At 45.7% G+C, this 14,417-nt stretch overlaps 1 protein-coding gene across 2 annotated transcripts in view; it reads left to right on the top strand.

Annotated features, from left to right (window-relative positions):
- Nucleotides 1-1,453: 1,453 nt before the first annotated feature.
- LOC126544887 (retinol dehydrogenase 7-like) overlaps nucleotides 1,454-14,417 on the top strand; it is an 18,839-nt gene continuing 5,875 nt past the window's right edge. The window contains exons 1-4 of one of the 2 annotated variants that reach the window (XM_050192414.3): nucleotides 1,454-2,063; nucleotides 7,734-7,940; nucleotides 12,988-13,170; nucleotides 14,260-14,392. In XM_050192414.3, coding sequence (XP_050048371.1) covers nucleotides 1,862-2,063; nucleotides 7,734-7,940; nucleotides 12,988-13,170; nucleotides 14,260-14,392 — 725 coding nt within the window. In that variant the 5' untranslated portion in view covers nucleotides 1,454-1,861. Of the gene's footprint in view, nucleotides 2,064-2,730; nucleotides 2,909-7,733; nucleotides 7,941-12,987; nucleotides 13,171-14,259; nucleotides 14,393-14,417 lie in introns of those variants that run through there. The other variant, XM_055077890.1, reaches the window with a different exon arrangement.

The following is a 14,417-nucleotide window of genomic DNA, read 5'->3' as shown; positions in this document are numbered from 1 at the left end:
TCAGTTCCAATAAACCCAAATGGAGTGCCTGTCACGTATAAGGAAAAGCGTTGCTCTTCATTAACACTAGTATTTTTAATCACCAAAGCAGGACAAATTCTCCTTCATGCAAATTACATTTTTCATACATATTACGCTGACACGTAACAAATACATCCGTGGTCCATGCATTGGGGGCACTTTAAAGATCACCTGGTGGTCAAAATTATTCCGGAGCCCCTCACTACACTGTTTTCCTCACAGTCATATTGCGGTTTTATTATGTAAATCCCGAGAATATTTTATTAATACATACCATCCGGTATGTATTCTCAAATTTCTGGACTCTGGACTGAACAAACAAATGCCATACAGCAAATACTAGATTCCTACTTAAAACAACCGAAAATATACAGTAACTCTTCAGAAGAAGGTATCAAATCAATGCCGTCTACCAGCTTCGATAAAGTGATAAAGCAGCCCAACCTTGAAAAATATGTCTGCATTCTAGTGTCCTTAGTGCGCTGTACCGAGATGCTGGTACCAATAAAATTCGCTATCGTTGGGCTCATGTAAAGCAAAAATAAATTATAGAGTTTTACGTGCCAAAACCACTTTCTGATTATGAGGCACGTCGTAGTGGGGGACTTCGGAAATTTGGACCACCTGGGGTTCTTTAACATGCACCTTAATCTAAGTACACGGGTGTTTTCGCATTTCGCCCCCATTGAAATGCGGCCATCGAGGCCGGAATTCGATTCCGCGACCTCGTGCTCAGCAGCCCAACACCATAGCCACTAAGCAACCGCGGCTGGTCATGTAAAGCAAGAAGACCCCATTAGCCGCATTGTGATTGTCTCCATAAAGGACGCGAACATAAAACCAGCAAGGAATCTACAAATGCTCTGCGAGCTTCTCTTTTGTGGAATATGCTTCTTTTTTCTATTCCTCTTTGTATTCTTCCCACATGGGCAAACTGTTTTCAAACATGAGCGATAAAGTGTTGCGTAAGGAAGAAGTGAATGGTTCATAACTTCTCTGAGAAAACGGCGGCCGAATAAGTAGCGATACGCACACCATACTTCTGCGCGAAGCTTCTCAGTTTGTATTTCACAGCCATGTTCTTTCTTGACTTTTCTTGTCGCTGTTATTCACCAATGAATTACCCAACAACGTTTCCTTCCTTCTTTCTTTCTTTTCTCTCTCTCTCTCTCACTCTCTGAATACATATATATCTTTCTGTGTGGACAATAGGAAAACGAGTTGTCATCGGAGCACTCATCTATACACGCGCACCTCCGGTAGTGGATATCCTGCTCCGACATGCCATACAGCTCAGATTTATAGGCAGCCGCCATACGCAGTTCCTATTCGCTCTTGGCTCTTGCAGCACTGACATATCGCTATTTGGACAGCCGCAATTCCTCATTCCGAGACGCTCGTTGTTTTTTTCCCCATAGAAGGCGCCCTCGTACAGCAGGTCATTCAATCGCAGCAAAAAAACTCGGCTGTCCGCCAGCTTCGCTAATGCGCACTTGTGATAAGCTGTCACATCGCGTTCAAGGAAAAACGGCCGCTCGCGTGCTGCTACAGACCCGAAAGCAGCTGCGAACACCCGTTCAGGCTTAGAAGGACGAAGCTGCAGGCGCACTTGATACGCGGAGTGCGTTCGCGTTTGCAATAACGACTACCAGCTTCATCCGAGTGCACTCCAGCCACTGTTTTCTCATCTCGTCCGCTTCCCGCCAAATAGTGACCCGAAGCAGCTTTCAACGCTACTTCGCCGAGAACAACCAAGTTCGAGGGAAGAATTCGCAGTGTGGAGTGTAGGAGTCTTCGGGTTCCGCATCTATAGTGTGCAAACGCCTTGATCGAGCCTAAAATGAGGACGTCGTGGACACTGTTCTTTGTGTTCCTGTTTTTGTTGTGGAGCCTATGGAACCGCCTGACACCTCTGCAGGAGATATCGGCGATAATTGGGTCCGTGTGGGTTGCTCTTTGGATCTCCTACAAACTCTCCGGCTTCCTAACGACTGCTTTTGTGAGGGAAGTGTGTGGAGAGGGCAAGGCTGTGCTCATTACCGGCAAGTACATGATCCCAGTGAATCCCTGCCTGCATGCATACGTGTCTACTCGGCGACACTTCTCGAATGTGTGATTTCTGGTATTTGCAATGTCTGGATTATCAGGCAGTCTCTAGATTACCAGGTGGGTGGCGCTATCGGCGAGTAAAGTGGGGTGCAATTTTGCTTGCGTTTTCACCTATCAATGGGAGGTCCCAAGCCAGACGTCAGTGGGGCGATCATGGTCCGTCCACGTCCTTGTAAAACTTTGGTCAACAAGATCAAATTCTTTCATCTTAAAAAAAGAGTGATTTAGGCGACTGCTTACTCACCTCAGAGAAATTTATTGTTACTCTTATGAAATACGTTTGAGCAGAACATTATTATTGTTGTGTTCTCGTTGTATTAAGTTGTTATAAGGTGATAGACATTCAAGCTTATTCTGCTTGACATGCGCAGCCCCAGATTGTTTAATGATTTTGGTGAGAAATTATTTCTCCTCAAAGTCATTATTTCATTCGGTTATTCATTTGTCGGGAGCTTGTTAACCTACTTCTTGAGACACTTGTAGATCTCAATTTAAATTTTAATTCATTTGCGCAAAAGTGAGTCTGCGCTTGGTGGCTTGCTAGGCAAAGCAGATAGGTAAGAACCATCGGACGGGAGAACCTGCAAGCCTGCAAGCGAGTACAAAGAATAATATATGAATAAATCAAATGAAGCATTTGTCCTGTTCAGGTGCGCCAGATTTCTGTTCTCGGAGGTGTTGAACGCGTCGATAAATACGGCTGGGCGTCTTGAGCGTGAGCTGCCCATAACCACAAGGCTAGTCAAGCACGTCAACTTGACCATCGTTCTAAAAGCTGGTATTATTGAAATAATGGGTGTAAGAAAGCTGCTTTACTCAAACAAGCAAATGCTCTAGAGCCACAAGTGTCACATTTTTTAAAGCTTTTACTGAAGCAACATAGATGTGTTGGCAAAGGAAAATTATAGCAGTTTATTTGATAATTGAGTGTTGGCAACTTTCACCCTCAGGCTTTTTCATAACATCTGATATACATGTGAGCAGGCAGGGTAGACGTAAGTTAGTAGGGAAATAAAAAGAAACAAACATATGCACATAATTTCTAACATTCAGCTTAGATGGGGTTGAATTGGTGAACAGTATTGTGAACGCGCAATACACGTGGTACGAACAATGAGAACATAAATGTGCAGCCTAAGAGCTACAAGTCTATTGAACGAAACGATGGAACAAGGAAAAGGTAGTCAATCATAAGTGAAGGGAAGCGTTGAGACCCTTGTAGAATCAAAAAAGTAGCTGACAACTAAAGATAAACTAGGCGAATTCAATTCTTTTTTTTAATTAGCTAAAACTTCCAGCATTAAAAACAAAAAAGATAATTTATTCATTCTCTATAACATCACAAAACCGTCGGCTCAATAGCCAGTGTTTTACAGTATACAGTTGAAATATGCCCACAAATAGAGAGGTTGCGGTTAAAGCAGGCAGATTGAGTGGATTGTTGGGTGAGCCGAGGCGTACACGTGAATGACCTGGGGTGCCTGAATACCACGGCGCTAGCATCGGCCCACCATATATAATGGCTGGATTGGTGACCCAGAGCGTAACCAGGCACCACAGAGATATTGCAGTAACCAAGACTATTCTCATTTGCTGCTGAAGTAAATTCTTTGACGGCGGCGTAATTATGAACACGTTGCCTTCAGGAATGTCTTCTTTGCGACAAAAACACTCATAGGACAAGAAATCTTCTCTATAAGGCATTGGGGTTAGACGAAGCGCCACAAGGTGTCGGTACCAGTGTTCGTTAATCCTGTATTAGCAAGGGCCCTTGCGTATGCCGGAATACCAGGCACACTGAAACTCTTTAATTGTTATCTGTGCAACGACTACTTCTAAGTTGCCGCAAGTCTTTTAGGGATAAAAAAATCAGTGTTATGAAACTCGGTCCAGCCAGTATAAACGACAGTGCTGCTGTGACACGTAGTGCTGTGAACGGCGGCGCAAGGTGAATTGATAACGGAACGCAACTTCTGAAGGCGGTGGCGGCTGATGCACTGATTGCCTTCCGATCATTATGAACGTTTTTCTTTAGCGCCTTATCCATCCGCTTCGAACCATGATCAACCGGGATCAAGCGTACTCCGGCAGCAGCTGCTCATGGCACAGCCGCATGGTCCTTAGCTTGAAAGCCATCTAAGATGCGGAAAGAGTGCGTTGAATGCCGATTGCTTCGTGTACACTGTCTTATCGCTGTTCGCGTTGAAGCGAGAGGCACCATGAATGTCAATTCGCTCGTCGTTGCGGGCCCTATCTTGAAAGCGATTCTCTTACGTGATGGGTGGACGAACGGACGGTTTGCGTCATTTGGTAGGCATAGGAAAGCTTACGCATGGAAATGTAAATTCTACCACACCACAAAGAACGTTCTTTTATAGGAGGCTTTATACTCCAAAAAGACAAAAACGAAAGACAGTAGGCGATGCCTCCGTGGAAGTTACCGTAAACATTTCGTCATGTCGTTATAGATTGTGGTGGCGACTCCTCGGACCTAGTTCAGCTGTTAGCAGTAAAGATAGTCTATATCCTATTTTCAGAGAGCCAGATACTGAACATAGCAATTGCCAAAAACGTTTACTCAACCACAGCAGAGCAAATACAAAAGCGTACTTTAAATCCGTGATGTCACAATGACGCACACACGCTGCTATTTCGGCACGAATGAATGAATGAATGAACCCTTATTTGAAACAGTGACTTGGGGTGCGATCGGAGATGGTTGTTCGGCGCGTTCGTTCGGTTACTGGCGCGCGCAATTGGCCTACTCCGCGCCGACATCGCCAGCCACGGGGCGCGGCCACGTTTTTGGTCACGTCAAAATGACGACACGCACCTGTCAATCATCCTCCCACCGAGCATTTCGTCTGCTAGGCGCCGAACCCGACGGGAGCTGGGAAGTTTGGAGCGATCATACGGCTTCGCATGGCGCGTCTGGTGGATTGGATTGGATCCAACAGGCGGCCTTTTCGGCTGCGGAATGGCACGTTTGAATCCAATCCATAGTTTAATTCGAGAAAATGGCGCTTCTGTTGGGAACTTAGGTTGTTGCGCTGGCGTTTCTAGAGGAAGGAGGAGAGCGGGTGGCGGTGCGAAACGCGTTTGAAGAAGTGGCAGAAAGTGAATTTCGGCGTCGTTTTTGTTTCTTGAAACAAATAATTCTTTGGTTGTACAGGGAAATCGACAACATCATCGGTGCCAGCGAGCCACTGGAATGTTGTCGCTGCCTCTTGAAAAGTGCGCCACTCTTCCCGTCGTTTTTTTTTTCTTTTTTCTTCTCGCTGTGCGCGACACCACCTAGGGACGACGCAAAGAACCTAATAGTTATAAATTGCAGTAGTCACAAGTACTGCTATTTGAAAACGTGTTTGGGCTTGAGAAGAAAAAATTCATTTTTTTTTTAGATAATGATTTAATTCATTTGGAAGACGAGAAACATTTGGTTTTGTAGTATACTGTTTGCAAGCAGACGACAAACGATGGAAGTGAACTTCTGGGGAGGTCACCGCTTCCTCATTGGCTGCTCTCTCCGCCCCGCTGTCACAAATTTTGCATACTGCAACTTTGTGACGTTTCAGCAACTGAACAGAACGCGTATCGAAGAAAATATCTCCGATCGCGCCCTTGTTACTCGAAGGGGGAGGCTCTTTTATTTCAGGAACCCTCTTCCCTGGACCGCCCGCTGGGCCCGGTAGACCCGGGGTCTGCTGCTGCTGCTGCTGGTGTCGCAGTGACGCTTGCTCAGTTATTCTTGCATTGCTGCAGAAGGTCTGCCAGGATGTCTGGGACGTTGCAATGCGGAGATGTGTAGCGGTTGGAAACGGTGCAATGAGATTCCGTGGGTGTAGGTATTGCTTTGGAGACGCCTGTGTCGGTGCCTTCGTTTATTGTTAGTTTTGGATATGGGGGAGGGTATGTCCCGCGTCCAAGCCGATAGCGCTGCATTAATGCTTGGTCAAGTTAGTGCTACGGTTTCTGTTTTCTCCTCTGATGTAGGTGGGTGGGACGTGTCTAGAATCTCGTGCGAGGAGACCTGCGGCCCTATAACGTAAAACTATTCCAATACGTTTATATTCCAATCTCCTGACGTCAAATTCGCGTAACCACCGACGCAAGCACCGGGCGGTCACCCGCAGGATTGTCTGAACAGACCAATCAAACGCACCCCTCGTTCATAGGAGGTCACTTTTGTTTGCTTGAAAAACGAATAACATTGCCTACACCCAGCGGCTTGTCGTATCTAATTAGCTGACAAGAGGCGAGGAGAATGCTCAAGTGGGGAGGGAATCGCTGGGGCAGAGCCAGTGCACTGAAAATCGATAACCGGATGAAGAGGGTGGTGCCGGCGTATTTGATTGGTCGGCTTTCCCTAACTTAGCTTGTGGTGGCTGGTCGAAAATCGCGGCGGCATGCAACGGAAGCTTAAGAATGACGCTAAAACTGACCCTCAGCAAAGAAGAGTTGGCAGAATGAGGTGGTAAACGTGCCGAAAGTGCTCGAAAACATTACACGGCCACACAAGAAGCTTTATTATACGCAAATACACCCCTGCTCTCCGGCAGGTGCGAGTAGCCAGCGTGTAAGCGATCGGCGGCAACCATCTTTTATTCCTTTCGGAACGGGGCAGCCTGCGGCTATTCCGAAGAAAATTCAGTTTTGTTCGGCATATTAATGCATCTTTATCACGTACACGTCATTTTGACGCGGTAAGTTATTGCGCTTTTGTGACGTCCTGTGACAGGCAGGTGAAGTGGGTGCAGCCCGAAAACATTTAACCAATAGCCGAGGGCTAATGGCGAGAAGGGGTCGAATCAAAAATAACTGTTTTTTCTTTCTTTTTTTGTCAAATCATTCATAATCAGTGTGTACACATCATATCAGATGGGGAGGTATCGCGGTTTCGTGACTTCGCGTGATAGACAGGTGAAGTGGGGGTGGTCGAAAAAAGCTTTTGACCAATCGTGGAGGGCTGATAGCGGAATTGGAATAGAAAAGTTTGGAATAGTTTTACGTTATAGCGCCCCTGGTTGACGCTTGCGAGGGTGACAGTGTGTCCTGCTTCATTACCCTCGAGTCCCTCGTGTTCCAGAACACCACATGAGGCAGGTGTAGGGCGGAGGAGTGCTACCGCGTTTCAGTATGTTGATCGCTTTGATGGAGACCCTGTCTTTCATGTAGTTGTGTGCCGCTGCTAGAGAGCCGGTGAAGACCACTATGTCACGAAATAAAAAGAAAGCTTTGACCTAAGTTTTTTTATTAGTAATGAACGCAAATATTGCCGCAAAGTTCACAAAACTATAGTGTTGAAAGAACAGATAATCAGTCCAACTGATTAAGTGCCTCCATTTATTGTCTCAATAAACACACCGAGAATTGTAGCAAACTAAGTGTCTTAACTGTTTTCGTATTCACGAGGTGATGACATTTGACAGCACCGTAACGTGACCTAGAAAAAATGTCAAGAATTATACCATGTCGAAGATTACAGCTCTAAAAGAAGGACAAAGACCTAGGGAAAAAATACACAACACAGTAATCAATACCAACATGCTCAGTTCACTCTTCTTATTAATTGTATCATCTCGATGTTCTTCCGCGTTCCCCAGGTTGCGACACCGGTTTCGGCCACAGGCTTGCGAAGCGGCTCTCCCGTAAAGGTTTCCTAGTGTTCGCCGGTTGCCTGAGCTCGAAAAGTGACGGAGCGGAGGAACTCAAGCTCCTCCCGAACGTTAACGTCATGCAGCTCAACGTCACCGATCAAAAGCAAATCGACGATGCTCTGGACGCTGTGAAGGAACAGCTGGACAGCAGAGGTGAGTCACTTGCACCATATGATGACGCGCAAATGTGACATTGAGGTTAACACGAGGACGTGGAACACATCTCGTGTAACAGCCCAGCCGTGACGTTGTATTTTAGTTCCTAAAGTGTAAGGAAACGATCAAATTTGCATTGGTAGACTCCATGAAAAAAGAGACGGATATTGGGAAACTTCTAAATTTTAAGAAATATTGCAGTTACTGACGGGAATTACCGCGGTAGCTCTATTTCCAACCATTTGACCATCAAAATCACGGCAGGCCGTCATTTTATAAGGCTTACACCACGACGTACTACATACGGCAGCCAATCAAATCACGTTATCATGTAGAGCAATATTTTTTTTCTTGTGATATTCATGAATCTCTCCTCCGTTCCTTGCTCACGGCTACAGAAATGTGTTGCCATAATGACACTGATGGCTTGTTAAAAATGATAAAAACACGACCATTGAAGTGAGGGCTGGTTCTTACACTATACAGGTGTACTTAGGTGCACAATATTTAAATGTATTTCTGAGAGTGCTCTTGTGTAGATCGTTTATTCTGATTAGGGCACTCACGTATTCGACCAGCCTTTCAGCAATGTGCGTGCAAAAACTGCAAAGTGCAGCTGTTTGCACTGGTCTAACAGGTACACCCGCGCTAGGGAATTGCCAAAACTTCATTCGTTTTTAACTGTACGATTACCCAATGCTGGCATTACAGCGTTTATTCCCGCTGATGTCGGCATCGCCTTGGCGTGACGGACCACACCTTCTTGAGGCAAACTACGTGCGCGGCATCAGCCTTAATAAATGTGCATGAAGCAATGAAAGGCGCAAAATAATTACACATGCATGCAGAGCCACCTTCAGTTAGGTTCCCTTTATCTTGCTAGCCTGGGTTAGTTAGGCAATGGCGGAAATCTACCATTCTGAAGCTGCCAATTCCGGCTACACCGATTTGCAATGCCCCTAACTGAGCGTTCTCTCGCTTCGCGGGTTTGCCCGATTCGTTGCGAGAAATGTGCGAAGCCCTTGTGGCTTGGCACACAGATCTGCTGCGCTGCGAGGCGCCAGATTCGTGCGGCTGCGAGCGTTTTAACAAAAGGGGGTGGTTATAGCTGATAGAGTGCTGAAGTGGTTGGCTTGTGCTGTACATGCCTCTCAGAGCTGGAATCCTGTATAGTAAAAAAAAAACAAGAACGAACGATGGCACACGGGCTTCTATAGCTGGTCGTACGCTTCTTGTCCGATGTAAACAGGTTACGTTACCTGGGCCCGCCAGGCTGACTCATCATCATCATCTTCATCATCATCATCATCATCAGCCTAGTTACGCCCACTGCAGGGCAAAGGCCTCTCCCATACTTCTCCAACTACCCCGGTCATGTACTAATTGTGGCCATGTTGTCCCTGCAAACGTCTTAATGTCATCCGCCCACCTAACTTTCTGCCTCCCCCTACTACGCTTTCCTTCCCTTGGAATCCAGTCCGTAACCCTTAATGACCATCGGTTATCTTCCCTCCTCATTACATGTCCGGCCCATGCCCATTTCTTTTTCTTGATTTCAACTAAGATGTCATTTACCCGCGTTTGTTCCCTCACCCAATCTGCTCTTTTCTTATCCCTTAACGTTACACCTATCATTCTTCTTTCCATGGCTCGTTGCGTCGTCCTCAATTTCAGCAGAACCCTTTTCGTAAGCCTCCAGGTTTCTGCCCCGTACGTGAGTACCGGTAGGACACAGCTGTTATACACTTTTCTCTTGAGGGATAATGGCAACCTGCCGCTCGTGATCTGAGAATGCCTGCCAAACACACCCCAGCCCATTCTTATTCTTCTGATTATTTGAGTCTCATGATCCGGATCCGTGGTCACAACCTGCCCTAAGTAGATGTATTCCCTTACCACTTCCAGTGCCTCGCTACCTATCGTAAACTGCTGTTCTCTTCCGAGACTGTTAAACATTACTTTAGTTTTCTGTAGATTAATTTTCAGACCCACCCTTCTGCTTTGCCTCTCCAGGTCAGTGAGCATGCATTGCAATTGGTCTCCTGAGTTACTAAGCAAGGCAATATCATCAGCGAATCGCAAGTTGCTAAGGTATTCTCCATCAACTTTTATCCCCAATTCTTCCCACTCCAGGTCTCTGAATATTTCCTGTAAACACGCTGTGAATAGCATTGGAGATATCGTATCTCCCTGTCTGACGCCTTTCTTTATTGGGATTTTGTTGCTTTCTTTGTGGAGGATTACGGTGGCTGTGAAACCGCTATAGATAGCTTCCAGTATCTTTACACATGGCTCATCTACACCCTGATTCCGTAGTGCCTCCATGACTGCTGAGGTTTCGACTGAATCAAACGCTTTCTCGTAATTAATGAAAACTATATATAAAGGTTGGTTATATTCCGCACATTTTTCTATCACCTGATTGATAGTGTGAATATGGTCTATTGTTGAGTAGCCTTTGCGGAATCCTGCCTGGTCCTTTGGTTGACAGAAATCTAAGGTATTCCTGATTCTATTTGTGATTACCTTAGTAAATACTTTGTAGGCAACGGACAGTAAGCTGATCGGTCTATAATTTTTCAAGTCTTTGGCATCCCCTTTCTTATGGATTAGGATTATGTTAGCGTTCTTCCAAGATTCCGGTACGTTCGAGGTCATGAGGCATTGTGTATATAGGGCGGCCAACCTTTCTAGGACAGTGTTCCCACCATCCTTCAACAAATCTGCTGTTACCTGATCCTCCCCAGTTGCCTTCCCCCTTTGCATAGCTCCCAAGGCAATCTTTACCTCTTCCGGTGTTACTTGTGGGATTTCAAGTTCCTCTAGACTACTCTCTCTCTCACCTTATCGTCGTGGGTGTTACTGGTACTGTATAAATCTCTATAAAACTCTTCAGCCACCTGAACTATCTTATCCATATTAGTAATGATATTGCCGGCTTTGTCTCTTAACGCACACATCTGATTCTTGCCTATTCCTAGTTTCTTCTTTACTGCTTTTAGGCTTCCTCCGTTCCTGAGAGCCTGTTCAATTCTATCCATATTATAGTTCCTTATGTCCGCTGTCTTACGCTTCTTGATTAACTTAGAAAGTTCTGCCAGTTCTATTCTAGCTGTAGGGTTAGAGGCTTTCATACATTGGCGTTTCTTGATCAGATCTTTCGTCTCCTGCGATAGCTTACTGGTTTCCTGTTTAACGGCGTTACCACCGACTTCTATTGCGCACTCCTTAATGATGCCCATAAGATTGCCGTTCATTGCTTCAACACTATGGTCCTCTTCTTGGGTTAAAGCCGAATACGTGTTCTGTAGCTTGATCCGGAATTCCTCTAGTTTCCCTCTTACCGCTAACTCATTGATTGGTTTCTTATGTACCAGTTTCTTCCGTTCCCTCCTCAAGTCAAGGCTAATTCGAGTTCTTACCATCCTATGGTCACTGCAGCGCACCTTGCCGAGCACGTCTACATCTTGTATGATTCCAGGGTTCGCGCAGAGTATAAAGTCGATTTCATTTCTAGTCTCACCATTCGGGCTCCTCCACGTCCACTTTCGGCTAACCCGCTTGCGGAAAAAGGTATTCATTATCCGCATATTATTCTGTTCTGCAAACTCTACTAATAACTCTCCTCTGCTATTCCTAGAGCCTATGCCATATTCCCCCACTGACTTGTCTCCGGCCTGCTTCTTGCCCACCCTGGCATTGAAATCGCCCATCAGTATACTGTATTTTCTTTTGACTTTACCCATCGCCGATTCCACGTCTTCATAGAAGCTTTCGACTTCCTGGTCATCATGACTAGATGTAGGGGCGTAGACCTGTACAACCTTCATTTTGTATCTCTTATTAAGTTTCACAACAAGACATGCCACCCTCTCGTTAATGCTATAGAATTCCTGTATGTTACCAGCTATGTTCTTATTAATCAGGAATCCGACTCCTAGTTCTCGTCTCTCTGCTAAGCCCCGGTAGCACAAGACGTGCCCGCTTTTTAGCACTGTATATGCTTCTTTTGGCCTCCTAACTTCACTGAGCCCTATTATATCCCATTTACTGCCCTCTAATTCCTCCAATAGCACTGCTAGACTCGCCTCACTAGATAACGTTCTAGCGTTAAACGTTGCCAGGTTCATATTCCAATGGCGGCCTGTCCGGAGCCAGGCATTCTTAGCACCCTCTGCAGCGTCGCAGGTCTGACCGCCGCCGTGGTCAGTTGCTTCGCAGCTGCTGGGGACCGAGGGCCGGGGTTTGATTGTTGTGTTCATATAGGAGGTTGTGGCCAAGTACTGCACCAGGGTGGCCAATCCTGCTCTAGTGAGAGAGTGCGTTACCGGTTCTGGTCACCGGGATCAAGCCGCACTCCGCAGGCTGACTACAGGCTGTTTAAAAGAGTTACTTTGGTATGCCATGACTCAGAAGTTACAAAGCCCTGTGGAATGAGAATGATCGATAACGCTGTTACCATTCAGATGCCTGTAGTGTCAGGCGCGCCATGGGAACTGCAACGCGCAGTCTAAGGACGTACAAGATAAAAAAGCACCCATGCAAGGCTGTATACATCACTGGTTTCGCCCATTTTCGCTAAGGGCTTACGCTCTATAAATTTGCTGTCTGTTTCGGCTAGAGAAAATGTGTCTCAAATATGCACCTTCGAAGAAAGAAAGCGCAGTGATACTTCAAAGGTGCTAGTAGAATTTAGATCACGATTACCGGCGTCATGCTCACTAGGAGTTATTTACGCCATGTTAACAAATCGCGCTGTGATCACTTCTGGAAAATAAACCGTCAAGCGATTAGAACGCGATGGAGCAAATTTTATCCCCGTATAGTTTCTATCTCGTTGTTATTGAACTAAACGTATATCTTCCGCAGAGTATCCAAATTTCAAGGTGGAATAAACAAGTTGAAAATCACCTCGCCGCAAACGTAAAGAATTGAAATATGATAAATAGTGCCACTTACACAGCGTGACAAGTAAAAAAATTATTAATGGCGTTTATTAGTGTCGACTATTGTTTATGACTCAGCTGATGCGCTTTCACTGCAGTGCTCTGGTCGGTGGTGGCAAACGCTGGAATCGGGACCGGTGGTTTCCTCGAATGGCTGACGACGGAAACAGTCGCGAAAGTCTTTGACGTGAACGTTCTTGGAACTCTTCGTGTGATCAAGAAATTCCTGCCTCTGCTGAAAAACAGTCAAGGCAGAGTCGTCACGTTGGCCAGCCCCCTCGGTTTGTAACTAAATTTCTTGTTTTATTCTTGTTATTGCGGGCGTTTTGGCTCTGTCCTTTATAATTCGTGCTTCAATATGAAAATAACACGCTATAGACCAGGCAGAAGCGAAAGTTCTAAAAATGCTTTTTCAATGGACAGAAATCAGCGTCAGTAATAACTCCTCTTCGGCAGTTGTGTAATCAGGGACGCACTTATGCGCTGTACTTCGGACTGAACTTGCACTTTGTGTGTGGGCCTTCCATCCAATTATTGCATAAAGTTCGCTTCTATGAATATATGATGAACACAAAGGGTATATGTCATTCAGTTAGCGAAGTAGACAGGCGTTCAGTGGGCTTTTCGTTGCGGCTTTATGGATGCTTGTCGATAGTGGAATGGAACGGCAAGATCATAAGTCAAAAGGTATAGCCTCTACAGAGGCCGTATTTAGCATATAAATACGCTTACATACTTCGAATGGATCTTCATAATTTTTTGTGAGTGCTATATGAGCTCCAGCTTCTTACCCAATCGAGAACGTCTGTGTGCGACCGACACACGCACCTGTGACGAGACATTCCCAGACCTTTATGCCTGCCCGCGCTATAGTGCCGAGAAGTAACCTAGTCTTGTTCATAAAGCCTTAGAAAGTCATCGATAATCATAATCGATGACTATCGGAACCGCAATTTCTGTCAGTGCACCCAAAAGGACTTCACGCAGGAGACTAAACTACGCTGTCAAAGCTCCTTGGCTCCACGAGATTATAAAATAGAGGTTGAGAACGCTACTAACTGCTGATGGATTATATATACATGGCTTTCTCTTTTTGTGCTCCTATATTTCTTCAATATCCGCACCCTATTCACCTCCTGCATAGCTAGAACCACCTCTGGTTAACCTCCCTGCCTTTCTATTCGTCTGTTCGTTCTCACTCACAGTCTTACCGTGACCCTGTGGTGGCTAGATAAGTCTACAAGAAGTGTAAGATTGTAAGTCGAGGAATATGTACATTCTGTGTAGGAAGATATATCGACATTTCTTATACGCACGTCTGCATCAATTTCCTGACTGCTCTCTCAGCTCTGGCTTCTTCTTCCCTCCAGGCCACTTCACAGTGCCCATGGTGGCGCCGTACTGCATGACGAAACACGCCGTCGTGTCCATGATGGATGCTTTCCGCAGGGAGTGCAGTGCGAAGGGTGTCGACATGATCACCGTGGAGCCTTCCGCTTACAAGTGAGCATGTCTAGTGTTGTGCGCA

This window comes from Dermacentor andersoni, chromosome 10, assembly GCF_023375885.2.
Source record: "Dermacentor andersoni chromosome 10, qqDerAnde1_hic_scaffold, whole genome shotgun sequence".
NCBI classification, from domain to species: Eukaryota; Metazoa; Arthropoda; class Arachnida; order Ixodida; family Ixodidae; genus Dermacentor; species Dermacentor andersoni.
The sequence above is the reverse complement of the archived record's forward strand: the minus strand, read 5'-3'. Positions and strand labels throughout refer to the sequence as shown.